Below are 22,754 nucleotides of genomic sequence, written 5' to 3'. Positions count from 1 at the left end.
GAGCCAGTACTTTAATTTACCCAACAGAAATATCCGCATTTATTATTAGGAACAATGGGTGGTATCCAACTAGTCATACTTGGTAGGCTCACTGAAATCAACAGACTTAAGTTAACTTAAGTCCATTGATTTAAATGGGTCTATTCTCAGTACTACTAAGTTAGATACCATCCAATAGCTTGACCGCTCAACTATTTGCAGATTTAAAAAAAGGAAATCAGAAATCAACTAAAAGTGACATTAAATGACAAGTTTGAATTAGTACTCAGCCATCCTGGAAGCCATAGCACTAGATAAAAGCGAGTTAGTAAGAGATATACCAGTTACCTAAGGATTTAGAAGGCTATAATATAATGAGAAAAGCCTAAAGCAGTAAACCCAGCTCCCTAGAATTACAATTTAGTTTGACCTCTTAAAATCCCTTACCTGTTTAAGTGTTTTAAACAGCAGTTTGCCTTGGGAACACATAATTTGTGGAACACAATCGTTGCATCCGTGTGTTGATAAGCACCTGCTGCCTAGCAATCATCCTGCGTGAATACAGGACAGTGCTAGTGTTCTTTATCCACAATAGGTTAAACATTTCAAGGCAACCAGAGCAAGCTTGTATTTCAAGATGTCTTCCATCTGCATGTCAAATGGCAACTAGTTAATTCTAAGACAGAATGGCAAACATATGCGGTTTCTGCAGCCACGGTGCAGGTGCAGCACTGTTCGCTTCCTCTTGACCTCTGGTGGTGTGACGTCAACCGTGCCCCGAAGTCTCCTGCAGCAAAGAGTTGTACTCCTGCACAGTGGGAACAGCTTTCCAAAGCTCAAGGTCCCCAAATGCAGGGACACATTTTTCAAAGTGTCACCACTTTTTTTCCTCCTCTCATCATCTGTACTACAAACTACAAGTTTGCAGTGGTACCTAGGAAACGATCAAGGTTGCATGCACATCCAAGGTGTGTAGACAATTTGCTTCAAAACTGGTCAAGAGCACCAATACCAATGGTACAGGTTTTAATGACAGCATTCTAGCTCTCAGGAACTCTTCATCCATTCAGAACTACACCCAGGACTGCACAACTCTGGTGAAAAGCCCCTGGATGCGGAGGAGCTCTTTCAAGCTGTCTGGAAACGCGCTATCACTTAAATTTTTTTGAGTTACTTTTTCTTTTTTTCAATTTGGTGGAAAGGTTTCTATGCGCAAGATGCAAAGCAATTTCAAACTTTCTTCAAACTAAAATCAGAACTAAGGCCAAACAAGTTAGGTGAACAAAACAAATCAAGAACTTAAAATTCAGGAACTCCAGCTCTTCAAAATCAATGAAGTCCCAGATTTGTACACTGTTCTGAGACTTAAAGATGCTTTCCCTGCTTCTTGCATGCCAGCAACAGCACCATTTCCTCGTAAAGATGAGGAGATAGCAGCCATTGATCCCCATTCACTGTAAACAATGGGACACAGCAACACAACAGACTAGATTCTTCAGATCTGATACAACAGGATGGTCAATATCAATGCGTAGGTCTCCCTGCTTCTTGTCTGAGACCCACAACTATCAGATCGAGGAGGAGGAGGAGCGGCGGCAGTGGCAGCAGCAGCAAAATACCCCCACAGCTGCAAACAAAGGGGTCAAAGGTTTGTTGTCAATTCATTTCCAGGCAGAAAAACCACTTTCCTCAAAAGAAACAATTTATTTAGAATGAAACAAAATTAGCTCGACTGTGAGCGCATGTTTTGAGTGACAGCTAGTTTAAGCTGTGTGAGCCATAAAAAGGTTTTTTTCCTTTACTTTTGCAGAAATCTTGTGTACACAGCACAAAGCAAAGAGGTCAATTTTCCACTTAAAACACGGGCATTGGCATCACAATAGCAGATACACAACTTTTTTTTAAGCTGCCATTTTAGTAAAATGCACAAATACTAAACAGATAAGCTTTCTTCCACGAGGCCCATGTAAATTCCACACAAGCCAAAGCTTTTCTTCGCAAAGGTCCATTAGAGCTTGGAATCCCTTGTTGTCTTCGGCAGTTCACCAGCCTTGCTTTCAGGAGGAAAGAAGAGGTTATTCAGTACAAGTGTTTACAACAGAGTTGTCCTCTCCCTACAATAACAGATAATTTATAGAACTACAAGGCTTTTCCTGAATATTCTAGGGAAAGTCTGAAAGCACCAATCACCCTTCACTGGCACAAAACTTTTGAAATGAATTAACATCTATATATAGATGCACAATGAATAGCCCAGGGGTTTTAAAACATAAAATACAGTTTGAAGTTATTCAACTGAACTGGTAAAAAAAGGTAAAAACCCAGGAGGAAAATCAATTCACACAATTTCGCTTTTTCAAAAAGGCAACTCAAACAAGAACATGAAAATTAACTGTTCTGTTTGTATGTGTATTTTCTCACTTTACTGCATATTACTAGCAGCAAGCTCACTAGTTGCAGGAGGGAGGGGAAGCCAATGATATACATCAAATTCCACCAAATTACATCTGAACAATTCCACCCCCCAGTTTTTCTAAAGTATTGCAGTTTGGTCAAATACAACTGGAAATGTTTACATTCCATGACACATCTGGAGTATCTATTCTTATCTACACAAAATAAATGGAAGCCAGGGTAAATTACTACACATCTTATTTTTACATTGATTTCTTCACTTCTAATTAGTATTCAAATTTTATCAAGTGCCCCCAAGTATAGTTCCTGAATACACTTTTGTGGTAACCTCTAGCTTTTCCATTTAACCATCTAATTCCAGGAGGTTTTTCCATGCACCTTTTCACTCTAAATCATGGCCAGGCTCCAGCTGCTTGCTTAAGACACCCAAATAAGTTATTTCTTTTGCCTATTAAACTCCTAGGGAAGTAATCCACACTGAAGATTGCTTTAAAAATGCTATAATCTTGCCTCCACTTCGATTGCTCCCATTTGGACCGCCCATGTAGGAAGCCATTCTACAGAACACAGAAGTGGATCTCACAATAATGAGGTAGCCTTAAATTCATGCCATGTTGCCAGTCAACAGCAGTCTTTATGCTGAACTTTCAAGCATGCAGTCACTGGCTAACAGCCAAACCGCTGTTTAAAGTTTCCAATTGTAAAAAAAAAAAAGTATTAATGGCAATATGCCACTTAAAAGTTTTTTCCCCTAAGCAACAAAAAGTGGCTATTAAATGATGTATCAGAAAAAGATAATTCTCCATTCTAAAGCAATACACTGTAATGAATGAAAACAGTTGTGAATATATGCACCAATCAAGTGTGCATCGCTCATACTGAAGCTCCATAATGCCATATACAGAGAAAATAACTCTGATCTGTTGTGTATAAAAGTGGCATTAAATGCAACATTTGCTAGTGCTGAACTCTTACCCAGATGGCTCAAAGGGATAATTGCTCTGCTATGCGCACTCAAAAGTAAATACAGCCCCCCAAACTTGTATTTAGATTTTATGGCGGTTTTAACTAAGTGCTGTGACATTTAATGTTGCTTGTCAATTGTTTTACCCTACAAAGGGCTCCTAAAATGCTAGGTTCCTTTTTTAGCTAACAAATGAACCAGATTTTTTACTAAATAATAATTAAAAAAATCTAAGTAAGGATTTGGAAATTGAAATTGCCCATTTCACATAACCTTAACATACTTCAAGTCATGAAGATAAGCAGCAATGAACATAATTTGTTTCCATTTTCAAAGAGGAAACCCCATGGTGTTGAGTTTTTCTGACACCAGTTGTCAGTGGCTTGCTTGTAAGCAAGACTTATTTCATACAATTTATTGCAAATTCAAGTTCTGTAGGGCTTTTCTCAAAAGAGCACTGCATATTGGAGAATGGGTACTATTGTTCACAAGTATAAAGGTTTTGAAGGGTTACACAGGTGGCCTTCCATAAATGACTCAGAAGTCTAACATAGAGATCAAGCTCTGTTACAAAAACCATAAGAGAATCCACTCTATATGCCACCAGTGCTTGACAAGTGCAATAACATGGATAACTCAGCAACGGTCATGTTATGCACTAACTGGCAACATAGGCCTATCTTACTGAGACTTCGTCTGGAAGCAGAGAATATATGAAACAACTCCCTACAGAATTCTCATTAATAGTAAGGAAAGTGGCTAGATTTTGCATGCACATTGAAGGGCTCTTCAGCCCACAGTTCAAAATTTTCTTCCTTTATTACAGGACAGCAGACATTTTCAGTGTGTGCTGGTGGTTATTTGAAACTTGCAATTACTCATCAATGGGTTTTAGGGTGCTAAAGCTGTTTTCCTGAAAAAGTGAAAGGATTGACTGATTTCAGAAATGAGGCTTCACTCTAAAAAGTGACTTTAACATGCTTCTCAATTTAAGCTTACAATGAGCAACATGTTGCTTTCACCAAGCCACATTTCAAAGAATGTAAATCTTTATACCTGGGCAAAACCATTTTACATCAAGTGGAAAACAGCACTCTTCATTACTCAGAGGCTGGTACAATGCCTTAGAGGGTTAATAAAATGTTTGAATGAAAAGATTAGAAAAATGAAGCCACATGTCTGAACTACTTCCCCCCTATCTATATCAAGATGTTTTTGTGGAGTTTAAAAAACCTCATTTCCCAAAAAAACAAATTATGTTCTTTGAATAAACTGAACTGCTTCCCCAACACTTGGAAATACAAGACTGCAAAAATGTCAAGATTAAAACAGTGCAATCCAGACTATAAAACCTTGCATAATGCCCATTTTTTACCTGAAAGTAACTACCAGGTAGCATTCACTTCTATTTTCATGGCTATAAAATGATATTGAAATGGTTATGTGGCAGAACTTTTTACAAAAGTTAAGTGCCATCTCAGAAAATTATATTTCCAAGTTACATTTTGGAATTCACTGTCCCTACCACAATTAGCAAAGGGCAATAACAAAAATGCAAGTAATCACAGTTGTCTTAAAAGCACCTGCTTCTTACATACCGAAGCGCAAGATGTTCATGGATTATAGCAATGCTCTTGGTTCTTTATCATGTATCACAACTACAACCCAAAATGAATAAGAGATTCAAAAGTACACCTGTGTACACATTCTTTGTGGGCATGCACTTCTATGAACTTGGCAACAAAACTAATACCCAGTGAAAGAAGCCTAGTGTACCACAAAAGATAAAGTATCATCTGCCTTGGGGAAGTCAATCCTGAATCAATTCAAACTCAGATGTTATTTTCAGGTTCTTGATGGAGGGATTATTTTGATTTCAAGGCTACAAGCCCAAGGCCTTCACTTAACCATAGGGCTCACAATGGGCATTTGCTTTAGGCATGTGATTCTGTATGAGCCACAAATGCTTTAAATCTGGCCATTTAGATTTGTAAATGTAGGGAAGTTTTTATGTCTACTTTAAAGTTATGAAATGAAAGAGGACAAGAAGTTAAAGGGTATTTTTTTAAAAAGGGGGAGGGGAAAAAGAAATACGCTTGTTCTGGGATTCATATTTTAGTTGAAGCAGACCTTCCATTCCTGCTACCTGCACATCAGCAAGACAGTCATGGTAGCCTAGCCATACTAAAGAACAGCTAACAAGTCTGCCTTCTAGAGAGTTTATAGAAAACTGGGGGGAGGTAAGATTAACTACATATCTAATTAAAAATTATACTTGGGGAAGTGGCTAAGGCTTATCGCATAGCACCTGGCAGACACTGGAACAGAGGGGAAGGGGGCTGTGTGAAGCAGCAGGAGAGAGCATAGAAAGTATTAGGGCTTTAAGATGCACCACGGACAATGATCATGACCAAATAGTCATCCTCTGATTTAGCCAGGGCCTTGGCTGTAGAATCCAGGAACTGCTGAGAAAAATCACAGGGTGGGAAAGCATGCAAGACCCCGCTGTTTTCTTTGTCTTTATTGCCCCCTACTGGGAGGCTTATCACCCCAGCTGCCTGTTTTTGTTTAAGATAGGACACCAGGTTTCTGAGCGGCCGCTGTGTAGAGGTGGTGTTAGCTTCACCAGCCCCAGATGAGGCACGGTTGTCTGTGGTACCAGGCACAGCCAGAAGAATAGCATATCCATTGGGCCCTGCCACTTTGATACGACGGGTAACTTCATCCAGCTTGGGCTGGTCCAAACGGAGGCGCTGTGTGATCTTTAGCTGGGCCACTTTGCCACCAGTTGCTCCTTCCACCAGGAGACTGCTGGCCACACTCAGATCCCCTTGAAGTAGGTGCATGTTAGACGGAAAGTTGCTGTTCTTCAATAGAAGCATTCCTTGCCAGGCCAGGCACAGTTTGGGGGATGACCCAGACTTTGAGGTTCCATCCTGCTGCTGTTGCTTTTGAGGTGGAGGTTTCAGCCGAGATCCTCCACCACTGCTGCCTTCAGATGCATGCTCATCCTTTTTAGCTGGACTCTTGCATTCTTGGGTGGTAGCAGTGGTAAGTGTGCGATGCTTTCTTTCCCTCTCAGAGCTTTTGCGGTCACGCTTCTCACTCTGGCTTCGCTCCAAGCTACCCCTGCGTGGCTCTCGGATGGGTGAAGGGCGCTCCAGCAACAGCAAACGAGAGGTTGGTCGTTCTGCATCGCTACTATAGCGGTCTCTGCCCAGACTTGGCTCAGGACTACGATCTTGTGGAGAGGCTGCAGCAGGACAGTGACGCTTGCGAGATGAAGATGATCGTTCACTGTCCGGCGAACGGTCCAAATGCCGCCCATCTTCCACTAGCCTTCGCTTCCTGGGTAGATCTCTACTGCTTATGACTAACTCCCTTTCCCCACGAGTTCTTTCTAGAGACCAACCATCTCGTCGACGTTCCAAACTTTCTAGTGTATCATAAACAGTTGCTCTGCTCCCCCTGTCCCGAACTGGAGGTGGGGGAGGCACCCACTCCGTCTCAGGATAGAGATCTCTGTCACGATCGCCATACACTAGGGGGGGAGTCCTATCCCGAGCACCTCGGAGTGGATCTGATGGGGCTCCACGATGTGCCCCAAAGGCAGATGTCTCTGCTACCAGATCATAGTGAGGAGGGGGTGGAAGTGGCAATGTCTGCAAATAAGGTTGCTGATAACGATGCTCAGTGTCAGCAAAGTCCACCCGGAGACGGCGGTCTGGCCCACCCAAAGGAAAACCACGCATGTGGCTACAAGCAGCTTGTGCAGCATCCAAGCTCTCATACTGGATGTAAGCCCATGAGTCACCTTTACGATAGTCAATGGTGCGAATAGTGCCAAAACGGTCAAACTCCCTGGCAAGAGCAGCCAATGGTACCCAAGGCCCCAGACCACCCACCCAAAGTCGTGTGGTTGGGGTGGCCTTACCATAGCCAATTTTGATAGGGTTACGCAGCAACACTTTACCGGACATAGCAAGTTTAGCCCGGTGGGCCATGTCCAAGTTTTCAAACTTGAGAAATCCATAGGTGCTAGTTTGACCTCGGGATGGCCTCTTGATGTCCACCTCAGTGATTACCCCAAAGCGGTCAAAACCTCGGCGTAGATCCGATTCAGTCACCGATATGTCCAGATTGCCGAGGAATAGGGTACGATTGGCTCTCTGGTCATCTTCAGGGCTAATCTCTTCCTCACTGGCTGTTCCAGTGCCACCAACTCCACGAAATGCAGCTGCCGCCACCCCGGCAACTCGATCCAGACTGTAAGCGGGCCTCACACGGTCATAGAAGCCCCCATAATCTCGTTCTCTTTCCAACTCCCTAGGCAGAGGTGGCGGTGGCGGAGGCAGGCGGCCCAGGGCAAGCTGCTGTAGCCTGAAGTCTCTGTATCCCAAGCCAGCTCCTCCACCAGCAGGAGAAAGCGCCCTCTGAGTAGCCCCAGTCGAGGGGTGCCTGATAGCTGCAGGTGCCGCACCTGCTACACCCACCGCTGCGGCTCCGTAGGGAGATTCCTTGTCCAAAAGGGCAGGAGAACGGCTGGCGCGACGTCGGCCGCTCCCCCCTCCGCTGCTGCTCCCCACGTAGACAGCCTCGATCTTCAGCGGCCGGTCGTAGAGAACCAGGCGGCCGCGAGCATGCTTGGCAGCCCGGGCGTCCTCGGGGCGCCGGAAATTGACGAAGGCCACCCGTTCGTCGCCAGCGCCGGTGCCGGGCGGCAGGCGGCTGATTTTGACACTTACGTCCCCGAAGCGCTTGAACTCGTGGAAGAGCCCGTCCTCGATCGCCTCGTCGCTCAGCGCAGAGCCCAGCTCACTGATCTTCAGCGTCTTGTACTCACTGCTGCTGCCGGAGTCGGAGGGGGGCGCCCGGGAATCGCCGCCGCCGCCGCGGCTGCCCCGCGAGGACGACTCCGCGTTCTTGCTGCTGCTGCTGCTGTTGCTGTAGCCGTGGCGGCTGCTGCTCCCGCCGCCCCCGGAGCTGCCCACCGTGGCGGAGTCATACTCGCGGCTGCTGGCTCGGCTGGCCTTTTCCAAGTGAAGGCTCCGCCGACTGCTGCCGCCACCCTCGCCGGAGCCGCCGCTCGCCGACTTCCCGCCGCCGTTGCTCGGCTTCTTGCTGCTCCGCTCGCTCCGCGCCGAAGAGGAGTCCTCGCCGCCCCGGGACCGTTTGGCCTTGGCAGGGGAACGCTCCTTGCCCTTCATGGCGGCGAGCGCCAGCAAGAGGGAATCGCGCGCCGAGTATCGCGCCTCACGCACCCGCCGCCATCTTGGAACCCTCCTGCACACGGCAACTCCGCCCACTTCGCATCCATTGGACGACTTAACCGAGGTCCGCTATTCTAATTGCACAGAAAGTCTGTCAGCGTGAGGCGAGGGGAAGGGAAAAATCGGCCCAGAGCCCCGGAAGCGGAAACCCTCCTTCTTAACTAGCGCTCATCATCCTATTAGACGAGGCGCCCGTCACTCCGAAGGTCCGTGAGCTCCGCTGAACGGCGGCAGCAGGAGAGTCACACTATAGGCCAGCTATGGAGAGACTACGAGCAGGAGCTGGGATTGGGTTGGACCAAAATCCTGTCAGTCGTCTTTATTTCTCCCTCCGTCACAGCCCGAGTCGCCCAGGCATTCATTGGCCATTTTCTTCGAATCCGGGCTCCTGTCTCTCCCTGTTCCTATTAGCGTGGGACCGGGCGGGGCGGGGAGGTCTCGCGCTGCAACTTTGATTTGATTGGATGTTGGCGATGCCCAACTCGACCGTTTCAACTGGCGGCTGGGATTCAGTAGCCGTCCGCTCATTGGCCTGTCGACGATTGTCGCTGGAGATGAGGCGCGGCCTTGCTCGTTTGATTTGGCTGAGGCGCGAAGGCAAGGCGGCGTCGGTGGTTCCGCTGGGAAAAGCTCGGAGTCTAGCGTTTCCTGTGCACAGCGTTTCCTCCATCGTCACCGGCCTTCGTCCCTCAGAATTAGCCCTGCCTCCGCTGCAGAAATGCGGAGGACCGCCCAGAGTCCCGCACTGATAAAACGTCCATAAAAATATATTTGCCTTGCCTCCGAGAGTAGTATATAAAACTTTACATACAGTAAAAACACCGTAACATGAATATACGTTCATACTTCGAAATAATAAACGTTAACTTTAAAGTCCAAACGAATAAAAAAAATTGCTTAGGTCCTAAAGCCCACCACAAGTTCTGCAACTGGGGAGGACTCTTCTGTGGTACCCAGATCCTAAACCTCCATGCAGTCCTAGCGACAGCTGCAGCCCCCCCCCCCTTTTGTTTTTCCCCCCGCTGAACATTTTAAATAGGCTGCTTCGTGCAGTAACTGATGCAGGTATTCCAATGGTACAGTTTTCACAAGCCCTGGTATGCCAGTAGCAGGAGCAGCCCAAGATATTTTGACACCCGAGGTGAACCACAAAATAGCATCCTCCTCCCTGCCAGGGAAGAAGAATAGCTGAGTGAAAGTCCACATCAGGAACAAGAGGGGGATAAAGATCTTCATCGGGATCTGCTGCTCCTGTGGATCCTGCCGCCCAAGGTGGGCCGGCCCTGGTCAGTAGTGGAGGTTCATTACCCCCACATGCAATTCCTGGGAAGTGGAGGGCTGCTTGCTCTGCAATAAAATGCACCTCCTGAGATGCATAGGCGGAGCAGAGATCACTGAAGACCACATTTGAAGTTGGACAGGAATTTTCCATCCATGCAATATACACAATATTTGCAGGTAATGACCCTAGTTTTCAGGAGCAATTGTACGGTTCAAACAGAATCCACATAATCTACAATGTGGTCCTATATATGTAGAAGTAAGCCCCATTGAGTTTAGTGGAACTTTCCCCCAAGTAACTGTATAAGATGGTACCCAAAGAGGAGTATCAAAATATTTTCTAGCAGAATTACTAACTTCTCACAGTCATAGCATTTGACATTATTTGTAGCAGGGAAAACCTGATACAAAAACATATACTGTGTATGGATTAATAAATCCTTATAAATACCACCTCACCCTGGAAATGCAACAAATCCTAACAGTTTGATGCATCTTTAAGATGCCTGGGGAGGAGTCACGTGATTATTTCCTTCAGTAAGTCTCACTGAACACAGTGGGATGTAGATAAGATTGTCTTGTTAGGATGGCCAGATGCAAAGGAGGTCAGGGATTAATGGTGTAGCTTCTCCCTCTTGTACACAAGTATTAAAGATGCAGGTGCCCTGTAATCTTTTGTATCTGACCATACATAAAACACTCCTTACATCCTGAATACAGTGGAAGCTGTTTATAGTAATTAGGTAGAGTCAGGGATTTTATATAATTCTTTAAAATAATTCTCCCTTTTCTAATTGGCTTTTTAAGGATTTCAGACAATGTGTATCAAATTAATTAAAATAATTTATAACATCCAAAAAGTGTTCAAACAGAATTCATGTTTATTCAGCTTTAATTTCATGTCCTAGTTCTAATTCAGGTTAATGGGTTCTCTCTTTAGTAAAGGTTTTAAAGCAGAAAAAGAAGCAAAAACAGGTGAATAAATTATACAGTTTACTCTCTTGAGCCTTTTTTTAATTGATTAAAAAAATACATTGTGCATAATGTATTTGTTGTATTAAAACTCCACACATAATGTATTTGTTGTATTAAAACTCGCTGTCTATGACAGTTCATTTCATCTTAAATGTCTTCTATCTGTGTATACTCAGGAGCAAGCCCCGAAAGTGTTAATAACATCCGGCTCAGCCTCAATACACAAGCTGCACTGAAATTAGTGGGAGGTGTGGAAGAGTTCTACCATAGTGACAATAATTTCTTACAAGATCTGGTTCACTTCAATGAGATTTGCATAGGAAAATTTCCTGGCAGATGGATAGCTTGAGAGTTATGTTCTGCCCAGTGATTATCCCAATCATGATAATCTGTGAAAAGACAAAAGGAACAGTTTACCTAGAAAAAGCTATTTCTGCCAGTATCATAATGCTCTTCTATAAATCTATGGTGCAAGCACATGTACAGTTCTGGTTGCTCCATCTCAAAAAAACAGCTGAAAAAAATGATAAGGGAGTTAGAGCAATTTTGCTAGGAGGAATGGCCAGTACACTGGGTAGGGGGTTGTTTAGGGGGGGAAAGTAGGAGTGGGTATGAGGGAGATTTAGGAAATTATGTGAAGTGTAGAGATGGTGAACAAAATCTCCCGTAATACCAGAACCAGGGATAATCTAATGAAACTGATTAGCAGTAGTTAAGGGCACACTATATGTGTATATAGGGTTGAGGATACAAACCCTTCTAAGATGGCATACAAGTAACAGAGATACTTTAATAAAACCACAGCAATAAATTTGGAATATAATAATTTACCAGGATCCTTTCCACAGGGCATGTGGTGGTATTTAGCCCAGGTTGAGGAGAGAGGGAGTTCAGTTGCATCAGGCTCCGAGATGGTCTTCCTCAGAATACAGAAGGAAGTACTTCACACAATATCAAATTAATTTCTAGAATTCATTGGCACAAGATGTGGTGATTACCGCCAACTTACATGATTTTAAAAGATTTAAAGCATTCCAATTATTTGAATTTCTTATTATTCTTTCTAATTGCCACTTCTTCACATTTTGTGCTCCAGTTCTCCTATCCAAAAATGCATATGAAATTGTGTACGTAGGGGGTAAATTACATAAACTGCATAAGCAAAATAACATACAAAAAATATATGGGGAAATTGCTTGCAAAAGGCAAAATTGCATATATACAAAATGTATATATTAGGAGAAACCTGGACTAAAATGCTGAAGAATTTTCAGGAGGACTAAAAATATCAGAAAGGGGACGCGGGTGGCGCTGTGGGTTAAAGCCTCAGCGCCTAGGGCTTGCCAATCGAAAGGTTGGCGGTTTGTATCCCCGCGGCGGGGTGCGCTCCTGTTGTTCGGTCCCAGCGCCTGCCAACCTAGCAGTTCGAAAGCACTCTCGGGTGCGAGTAGATAAATAGGGACCGCTTACTAGCGGGAAGGTAAATGGCATTTCCGTGTGCGGCTCTGGCTCGCCAGAGCAGTGATGTCACGCTGGCCACGTGACCCGGAAGTGTCTCCGGACAGCGCTGGCCCCCGGCCTCTTTGAGTAAGATGGGCGCACAACCCTAGAGTCTGTCAAGACTGGCCCGTACAGGCAGGGGTACCTTTACCTTTACCTAAAAATATCAGAAAATACAGTAATTCTGAGATGTGGCAAACTGACTTAGGATCTGAAAAAACAGAAACTGAGAGATTGTAAGCAGCTCAGTGCAAGTGATGAATCGGCATCTGGTGTTCAGGAGGGGATGGGAGTAAATAAGCTAAAACTTAAGGTGGAGATATTGTTAATCAGTCATTCTGGTAGCAAGATCAGGTGCAAAAGAGGGCAGGGCTCTTGCACCTTTAGTAGTTGTGTGAATAATTATAGCAGGTGTAACTTGCCATGCAAAATCACAGCTGCTGAAAGACCCTCTTGTACAGAACTGTTCAAGGTACAGAAGCCTTGTCCTGTTTTACACTGGCAGCCCTTAATTCTGGTGATCTGGAAAAGGATATTAATCTTACCCTCCATGGGCCTGTACACTCCCTGAAAGAGTGGCATACCACTTGGGAATACTCTTCAACCCAATGCTTTCCCTGCATGCTCAGGTGGAGACAGTTGCCAGTAGATCATAATCATTTCAGTAGATTCACAAGTAGCAGCCTCTCAGAAAAGGTGGACCTAGCATCAGGTATTCGTGATTTTTTTTACTTCCAGACTAGACTAAGCTTCTGGCCATGTCTGCTCTTGGTATTGTATTTACACTTCTTAGTGTGACCCCCTTCTTCTGCCCCCTAGCAGATGAATGGGAAGAGGTGGAGGGTGAGGGTGATAATGATGGGGACATATTGCACCTCCTGTTATGCCCCCTAGTCTTGTGTTTGCTGTGCATTTTAGTCCCCCTGCCTGCAGATGGAGGAACAGGAGGGACTGCAGGATTGACAGGGACCGTAATGGGAGTCTCTACTACTGGTGTTATGGGAGAGGTCCTTGCCCCTTGTGCCTCCTGAGCCACTATGCCCTCATCAAATGCTTTTGCCTGGGTGGATTTTGTCCATTAAGGCTCCTAGCTTGCCGGGATGAAATGGGGGGCAAGGAAACAGGCTGTAGCCTTGAGACAGAGAGGCCTGAAAGGCTGAATTTGGCCCCCAGGCCAGAGGTTCCCCAATTCTGTTCTAGCCCCTCCACTGTTTAATAACAGTGTTAAATTGCCTAGTTCAGTATTAACTGGTATTTGTATTGTAGCCTCATATGTCTGATGTCTGTCGCTGTGATTGGTGAACGGTGACATCTGTTTACCGGTCATACCGATCTGGTCATATGGAGGGGAAACGTCCAAGTGAAATACATGAGAAATTTCCATCCAAACATAGAAATTTCACCCAATGTAGAAATTGGATGTAAATGTCCTTTGGGGGCTAAATGCAAGTATGTTTAGCTTAGATCTATAGTGAATTGGGCTACAAAGTTTACACTGAAATATTACACTGAATTAGTCCGATATGTATTAATCTTAGACAATAGAGCCGATAACTTCATATTTCAATATAGGTTACTTTCATGTGGATAAAGATTTACGAATCTGTGTGGGAGACAGGCAGAAGAACATACTCAGTTAGACTGGGTGTCATAGAAACGAATTAATGGTTAGTATGAATCTATTTTCAAATCACATTGACAGAGCCTCCATTAACTTCTATTTTGAGCAGCTTTACTGGGTTTGGAGAAGGATGACATAGCAGAAAAGCATAGACAACTAGCTTTGATCTTAATGGGATTTAGACCAGATTGTCATCAGCTGTAAACTGTTTTTCAGCATCACTTCTGAATACAGTATTACTGTATACAGCATTACTGAATACTATGCTGGATCTGTCAAAGTCTCAACCATTTTCCTCACCCCCATTTCTTTTTTTTTAAGTTTAGCATTCAAATGTACCTAAAGTCTTGAGAGATGCAAAATGACCATTTTATCACTAAAAATGCTTCTAGAGTAAGTTTCTTTACATTCACGAGGAAGGTAATAATGCAACGTTTTCTACAATTGCAAATTAGTATTATAAAAAATATTTATCTAAGATATCCTTTGTCAAAATCACATTAAAAAAATATTTTCAGTCCAGTGTTACATTGTGCTGTTTTTGTAGGGTGGGTAGGTCTTTCTGAGAGGAGCCGTCCCACAGCTACTGGGACATGGAAAGGGCAGAGAATACTATCAGGGCCACATTAGCAAGTCCGGTGTACTTCAGCAGTCAGAAAACCATTGGTAAAGTCCAAGTGCTTTAACAAAACTGAGCAATCCTTTACTTACATCATGCCAGGAGTGGAGATATGCTGCCTCTGCATCACAGGACAGCCACCATATCCAATGTATGCTCTATCCAATGCAGGTTCCTGCATGGGGCAAGCCTTGCAGAATATAGGATGCAGTCAGTTGGTGAAGAAGAGAGGCTGGGATGATGAGGGAAGAGGACAATGAGATCTGCTCAGCCCATCAGGTAAAATAGGAAGGGGTGGTCACATGGGTTGCCAGCAGTGGGCCAAAAAAGTTGATTGGTCCATGCAGCACTCCTGATGGGGTCAGGTATTCCTGATTGTTAAAAGGACCTAACCAGTTTTCCTAATTTGAGGTAATAACCTAGATTCAATCCTGGGTTGTACTGAGCATACATCATAAGCTGCTCCACCTGGCTGGGATTCCTCCTACAACCCTTGCCCTTCAGGAGTCTATGACTGGATGACTGGGGTAGACAAATGCACTATGATATGTCTAATACATGTACAGTATTGGAACAACCATGTTTTTTCGTTGGCACTGACCAGCAGAGGGCAGAAACCGTGTAGGAATTTCCCTGTTGCTTTTCCAAATGTGCTTTTCCATCTGCGGTTGATGACCTGACCTCAGATAATAGTAACAAGAACTGTAAAATCTATTGAAATGTCTCATCTCACCAGAGTAATTCTGCCTAATTGTACCAATCCCAGCTCAGTCAAATGACGACTGGTGGTGCCGAGTTTTAATAAATAATGAGAGACCCATTAATGCAATCATTGGCCACTTTCTTCTAGTGTTCTGAGACTAATGGACAAAAGTTGAGGAAAGTGGCAGAACAGGCAGCCCTAGGCAATTGAGCACTCATTGAACCGGAAAGATGGCAGAAGTTCCTTCCTTTCCTAGAAGCTGTTGATAATTATATTTTTTTAATTAAAAAAATCCATACCACAATTTGTCAAAAGATTGCATGGCAGTCTAAAATATATTGGGATGGTGTTGTGAATGAAGTGCTAAAATTCATTCCTTCTCTTTAAACACTTTTTAGCCCCCAAACCCCCAGTGACTCTTTATTGAAGTCTGTACTATTAGCTCTGCTACAGTTGTTAACAACAGAAGCAGTAGTATCACCCAATATCTCTTCATATTGAGAGAAACAAGGAGCTATGCAGTGGTACCTGGTGCCCATTGAGGCTAGTGGGGCAGAACACAGGTAGCCCAACAGTAATTTTGAGCCAGAGCCAATGACAGTGCCAATTCTAGTTTTGCCCCTACTGGGTTCTATAATGCCAACACTGGTGCTAAGAAGGAAGAAATGGACAGGTAGTGCCCCCCACCCCAGACAGGTTGCAAGTAAAAAGGCAGGCAGGTAGGGTCTGGCTAAGGGCAGACTGAGGTTGGTTAGTGGAGCACTGAATGAATTTTATTATTTTGGTCACAGACCAGTTCCAACCCACAAACAATATCAAGGAAGTCATAACACATGATGGGGATACATTTGAATTTGCAATTAGGTATAACAGGGACAATACAGATATAGCAACAGTTTAAAAATATATAAATTAAAACTTAGTCACTAACATATCATTTAAAACCTTAATCATTATGATAGTACAGCTTGTTCCTTAAGTTTTATGGCAATCGCACAGAATTTGGCTACCCTTAACGTGATCTCAGGATTCTTGTCCTCTATGAGGAATTTTAGACATTGAAGTTCGGATTCATTTGGAGATTTTTGCATAGCAGGGGTAATAAATGCTGAGCGTATATACTCGTAGAAATGGCAGCATAACAAGGCATGAGAGACAATGTCTACCTCCATCAAGCCGCAGAGGCAGACTCATTCCGTGTATGGTTTACCCTCAAATCTGCCCTGCAATAAGGCAGATGGCAGCACGCTGGTTAGTGGAGCACTGTCCCATTTGCCTTGATGGGCCAGCCTTCGCCACCGGTATGCAGTTGTGGCTGTTGGCTATTGGGACTGCTTGGGCCAAAAACAGTAGGTGAAGCCAGAAGTCAAATGCAGGCAGGGGCAACTAATTCCCCCTCTTCCTTACTGAAGGCAGACTGAGGCTGATGCTCCCTTCTCTTTAGTGGACCTGCCTCTTTACATGTGGCATGGGGGAATTCAGCATTGACAGGGGTCTTCATTGCATTGCCAAACCACTTCAAATCTCATTTGCAATGCAGGCAGATATAGGCCATGCACAAGGTCCAATAGAAATTCAATTTAAGCAACAACGATGAACTGATCTCTTGCTCAAATTTCACTCTTTCCAGATTTCTCCTACTAAAAACCTTTATAGTAATGTTGCCTTTCTGCCAGCGCTTTAAACTTGGATCATTAATTGCCCTTTCTTTCTTTTATGCATATATATATATATATATATATATATATATATATATCTGACTTTTCTCTTCATTGTTATAGTAAATTAAGAACTACTTGGGCTGGTAGTAGAGAATGTTGTGAATACTCATGCTAGAATTGCTTTAACAGTGCCAATTAAGCCTTGACCAGAAGCACTGATTTATTTTTCAGAAGTAAAAGGGTTAAAAAAACCCCTGAAAGATTGCATGAAAGATACCCTATCATTTTTCTGGCATGGCACCAGTACTACTAATCTCCCAATTTAATCGTATTGCCTTAAATGGGCATATTTCTGGAGAGGTAGGTAAGTTTATTACTCCCCCCCCCCATTCATACATCAATTTTATATTGATCCCTGCCAAGCTTTTGTCTACAGTGAAGAATATTTCTATCATAGGGCGCTCTGAATGTAACCATTTGGCATTAATTGCTTCCTGATTTTCTTGTATTCACTATTAATTTTATGTTTTATTGTGTTCTGGCTATTGTGCTCAGAATGTTTTCTCATTGAAATGATGGAAAATTATAGTGCTGTTAGAGTGGGCAAGTCATGTAGATTCACACCTTGTGTTGAGGTAGAAGTTCTATATTGGAAACAGAGAATCGGGTGCAATCATATGCATGGTTACACAACAGTAAGTCCCACTCATCGCAATGTGACATAAGAGTACAGTGATACCTTGGTTCTTGAATTTAATCCATTCCAGGAGTGTCAAAACGGTTCAAAAACCAAGGCACAGCTTCCTATTGGCTGCAGGAGCCTCCTGCACTCAATTGGAAGCCACGGATGCTGCATCAGACATTTGGCTTCCAAAAAACATTCGCAAACCGGAACACTAACTTCCAGGTTTGCGGCGTTTGGGAGCCGATTTGTTTGGAAGTCAAGCCATTTGACTACCATGGTACCACTGTATATAAGATTGTAGCTGGAGGCACATCCAGCAAATACACTTTCCTAAGAACCTAAGAAGAGCCCGGCTGGTCACATCTAGTCCAGCATCTTGTTCTCACAGTGGTCAATCATTTCTCTATGCAAAGCTCACAAGTAGGGCTAGGATCTCACTCTAGGAGTATTGATGGCATTTGATCAGAGAATAAAGTCTACATACCCAGATACCCCAACTGTGATAGTACTGATGCCCCAAACTGTAGGGCATCTGGGATTGCCTTGTGCACTTTCAGTAACAGATAGAAGACCCTTCACTGAGTTTCCAGGGATGTATCTTATCTATGCAGACTTCGGCCTGCACATCTGCAGGAAATTCCTCCATCAAGTTATGTAGGTCCTTCTGGTATTCCTCATCTGGGTATGAGGACAAGGGGACTATAAGACATGCTGTTGGAGAGTTATTTCTCAGACACTCATATGTAGTTTAACTTGTTTATGATGACAGCCCCTCCCCTTTTTTGGCTTCTTTAATTATGATGTCAGGATTGTTTCTGAGGCTGTTGATGGCATTCTCTGAATAGCTGAGACTGAGTAGGAAACTTGTCCCAAAGTGGAAAGAAGCAGAAGTCCCAGTAAAGGAAGAATGGATACAATACCTTATGGAATATGCAGAAATGGTGAAACTTACTGGAACAGTAAGAAATCAAGATAACAAACTTTTTTTATAAAAAATGGTTTATTTAATATTTACAGGTAAATTGTAAACAGATAAAAACATTAGCAGGATTATTGTAACAACCTGCAGTTTCATAAGAGTATATATTTATAGTAGATAATTAAATGAGCAAGTTAAATGAATTTGGATATTCAGAAGATATTTTTAAAAATAAATTTAACCGCAGAAAGAGGGGGAAGGAAGTCAAATTTTGAGATGTTAAATTGATTGTAATACTAATGAAACTAATGAAATGTATAAACTTGAAAAGTATAAATAAAACCTTTGATAAATTTGATAATATTAGAGAGAGAGAAAGGGGGGACTGAGTAGGAAACAATGTTGTTTTCTTATTGCCTCAACTGGGGCATAGTGGCAGAAGCAATTTGGTAAAATTCAAACGTGTGCTTATTGATACATTTTTGAAAATGATATTGTCAGTGCCCGCAAGGAGTTCCATTATAGCATGCTTAATCACCCGTTAAAGTTTTCCAGAGCTAAATCCAGGAACAGAACCTGACAGATCCTATTTATGATATTATACTGTAATGTTAGTCTACATGTAACGTTTTTATATAGAAGTGCCCATGTGATCACTAGAAAATATCTGTCCCTGAACACATTGGGCATTTAAATCAGAAATGGCCTTTTGACTGCCTTTAATCTGCCTCCAACTTGCTTTCAGTGTAGCCTTACCATATTTCCTTGGCCATGTTGGACAGGAGAGGCATTTCTAAGGAATAAGGGCAACATTTTGCTCAAGGGGGTTTCCTGACAGAGAAGTATAGCAGTGTGGAAGCATTCCTGGCAGGCAGCCACTGTGGAGGGTTTCCACCCAACCCCCAGCCAAAGCAACAGCTTCTGCTTTGGGATTGCTTTGTGCAAGAGTTGGTTGAGCAAGAGATGGGGAAAGGAAAAGAGAGGAAGTGAGTGCGCCTGTACAAGCATGATAGTGAGCTGGACAGGATACACTAGTGGCTTATGGCTGGTGGGTTCTACAAGTCATCCACCAAATGACAGTGGATTGGTACTTTATCAGCAATTGTGTTTGCTGCAGATAGGCTGTGGTTTCCTGCCGAAAATGCAGTGTTGGAAAACAGGCACATTTGCTCCTTTACCCATATACACTGGTCTGGGAGCCCTGATTTGGTACAGCCCTATGACCCATTAAGGAAGAGTATCTGTCACTAACACTTTATGTATGCATCTGTTGTGGGGAACACCAGCAGTAAGCGTGTGCCTGCTTAAAATGTGGAGCTGTGCTTAGATTCTGCTTTGTTAACAGCGGTTCCGAAACACTTTCACAGTGCTCACCTGCTCAGGTAAACTGCCTGATGCGTGAGACATCCCAAAGCCATTTAAGGAGGGAAGGGGAGTTGAATGCCCATGGCTGCACACGCTACCACTTGTGGTGATTGCAATTCAGTGCTGTGTTAAGATGCAGACAAAATTCGTAGTGCAAGGGTGTATGGGAAACGCAGAGGAATGTATACAGTGGTACCTCGGGTTAAGTACTTAATTCATTCTGGAGGTCCGTTCTTAACCTTAAACCGTTCCTAACCTGAAGTACCACTTTAGCTAATGGGGCCTCCTGCAGCCGCCACACCGCCGGAGCACGATTTCTGTTCTTATCCTGAAGCAAAGTTCTTAACCCGAGGTAATATTTCTGGGTTAGCGGAGTCTGTAACCTGAAGTGTATGTAACCTGAAGTATATGTAACCCAAGGTACCACTGTATTGTACATTGAGGCATAGTGGTCTGTCACAATTGCTTCTTCACTGATATGAGGCCTTCACCGCTCTCCTAGGCAGCAGTTCGCCTTATCTTGCTAAGCAGCCTTATTCTGATAAATCATGTAACTTGTCTGCTTGCCAGCCTAAACATCTACAAGAGATAGTGTATGGGTGTACAATCAAACCTCTGTTGTTGAATGTAATCTGTTCCAGAAGACCGTTCGACTTCTGAAATGTTCGACAATCGAGGCATGGCTTCTGACTGGTTGCAAGAGCTTCTTGCACTTGAGCGGAAGCCAAGCTGGTCGGTCGGGTTCCGAAAAACATTAGAAAACCGGAGCATTTATTTCCAGGTTTTCAGCGTTAGGGAGCCAAAATGTATGATAACGGAGGCATTCTGGAACCGAGGTTTGACCTTGGGAGGATCCCAGCCTAAATACCTGTAAGCGATAACAGCTACCTTAGGAGGATCCCACGATTAACGATCATGGGAGTGGTGATAGGCTCATTCTTGGCAGTTGAGAAGGAGATGGGGGAAGGGAAAAAAGAGGAAGCGAATATGCCTGTATAGATATGATAGAGAGATGGACAGGATATGTCTGTGGGTTATGAGTGCTGGGTTGTACAAGGCATCTGTCGACTGACAGCAGTTTTGCACTTTATCAGCACTCATGTTGAAACAACTCTTGGGCACAGTTTGGGCTGTATTAAATCAGTCCTCAGGATGGCCACTATCACATGTGTTCATGTGTAGCACCACTTGAGACTTAGTAATTACTTTGAATGTCACAGCAAGCTGCTAAAATGAAGAAGAAGAGAAAGTGGCCACTCTGCACAATGAACCACGGGACACCTTATGTGATAACTGCCTTGGGACATAAAGTGGCTTTCATGTGGGGACCATAATATAGAAGCCAACATCACTCAATACAACTGATGGGGGGGGCGTAATCTGCCTGAAGCCTCATGTACAGTGGTACCTCAGGTTACATATGCTTCAGGTTACATACGCTTCAGGTTACACACTCCGCTAACCCAGAAATACTACCTCAGGTTAAGAACTTTGCTTCAGGATGAGAACAGAAATTGTGCTCTGGCAGCGCAGCAGGAGGAGGAGGTCCCATTAGCTAAAGTGGTGCTTCAGGTTAAGAACAGTTTCAGGTTAAGAACGGACCTCCGGAACGAATTAAGTACTTAACCCAAGGTACCACTGTACAAGGCTGATTCAATGACACTCATCTCAAAATGCTGTCATTAAACTAAGTAGATTTGTTTCTAAAAATTCAAAACTACTCAAAATATTCCTATGATGGCTTCGAGGCAACCTGTTTATTGAGCATTAATTCTGATTTGATTGTGAGAAGATTATATTGTATAAAGTTGTGACAAGCAATTGTTACCTCACACTTTGCAGTGCATTTTCTTGTCACTTCCCTTATCCTAGAAATACTTCTCTTTTTTGAAATGGGTTTGTTCTGCAAGAGCACTAAATACACTCTAATTGTGCAACCTGAATTTGCTGGTATCAATCAATCATATTATTTGTTTGGTGCCTTTCCAAAGTTAAAACCACTCTCAAAGTGGCTAGCAACATGTAAAGGAAAATCACATAATTACAGACGTAACAAAAGTAGTCATGGACAATAAATAAAACATTTAAAAATACACATTAAATGGTTTCCACATAAATCAGATCTAAAATAAAGATTCAAAAAATGAATAACAATGACAGCAACAATGCTCCCCACCCCACAAAACTCCCTAAGCCATTTTAGAAAGTGTCCTCTGATGGGTTTTTGGTTTGGTTTGGTTTGGTTTCATCCATCTGTGAGAAAAAAGTTGAACCAAAGTATGTCCCCTAGTCAAAATGAGAAATTATATCATCAACCTGTGTATGGGTATAAAAACTTTGAAAGTGTCTGTTCTTCAGTTGCAGTAACAGCAGTGTTTTCCCCTGAGGAGAACTGTGCTCATGTGACTGATGTCAACAGTGTGCTTGCATTTCCTCTTCCCTCACAAGCAAATTTAGTTTCCGTCCAACTTAGTCTAATCATCCTGAACACCCTGATTTCACATCCATGTGTTTTCATTCTAGAACACAGGAAGGTTGTTTGGTCTCCTGTCAACACAGAACATCTGTTTTGAATTGTAGCCCCTGGCAGCAAGGAGGAGTGGAGCTGAGAGGCAGAGAGGGTGCCTTCCATTCACTCTAGTCTAGCACATTTGCTGCAACATAACACTGAACAGAATTCTAGTCTCCTTGGGAATGAGCACCCACTTGCAGCTCCAAGCTTACGGCAACAAGACGGTGCGTGAACCACCCTAGCTAGGCAGAATAGACAGCCTCCCTGTGGGACCATCCAAGAGCT

At 43.5% G+C, this 22,754-nt stretch overlaps 2 protein-coding genes and 1 long non-coding RNA gene across 6 annotated transcripts in view; 1 reads left to right on the top strand and 2 right to left on the bottom strand.

Annotated features, from left to right (window-relative positions):
* Positions 1-1,663: 1,663 nt before the first annotated feature.
* RBM15 (RNA binding motif protein 15) lies at positions 1,664-10,877 on the bottom strand. Its single transcript, XM_083445671.1, has one exon. It carries the CDS (start codon positions 8,563-8,565, stop codon positions 5,740-5,742), a length of 2,826 nt encoding a protein of 941 aa, XP_083301797.1. The 5' UTR covers positions 8,566-10,877; the 3' UTR covers positions 1,664-5,739.
* A 1,750-nt stretch (positions 10,878-12,627) lies between these two features.
* Positions 12,628-22,754, bottom strand: part of KCNC4 (potassium voltage-gated channel subfamily C member 4) — a 69,923-nt gene continuing 59,796 nt past the window's right edge. For 2 of the 3 annotated variants that reach the window (XM_083445739.1, XM_083445745.1), the window contains one exon: positions 12,628-14,856. In XM_083445739.1, coding sequence (XP_083301865.1) covers positions 14,783-14,856 — 74 coding nt within the window. In that variant the 3' untranslated portion in view covers positions 12,628-14,782. The remainder of the gene's footprint in view (positions 14,857-22,754) is intronic. The other variant, XR_014512560.1, reaches the window with a different exon arrangement.
* On the top strand, positions 14,804-22,573 carry LOC310679991. 2 transcript variants are annotated; one of them, XR_014512593.1, is made up of 3 exons: positions 14,804-14,903; positions 17,220-17,348; positions 22,481-22,573. It is a non-coding gene; the product is annotated as an uncharacterized lncRNA (long non-coding RNA). The 2 variants fall into 2 exon arrangements; XR_014512594.1 differs by having other exon boundaries at positions 17,220-17,352; positions 22,481-22,569.

This window comes from Podarcis tiliguerta, assembly GCF_965153285.1.
Source record: "Podarcis tiliguerta genome assembly, chromosome: 6".
Taxonomy (NCBI): domain Eukaryota; kingdom Metazoa; phylum Chordata; class Lepidosauria; order Squamata; family Lacertidae; genus Podarcis; species Podarcis tiliguerta.
The sequence above is the reverse complement of the archived record's forward strand: the minus strand, read 5'-3'. Positions and strand labels throughout refer to the sequence as shown.

Coding starts and splice junctions, on each gene's coding strand:
- RBM15 (XM_083445671.1), bottom strand. CDS start 8,565: ATGAAGGGCAAGGAGCGTTCCCCTGCCAAGGCCAAACGGTCCCGGGGC.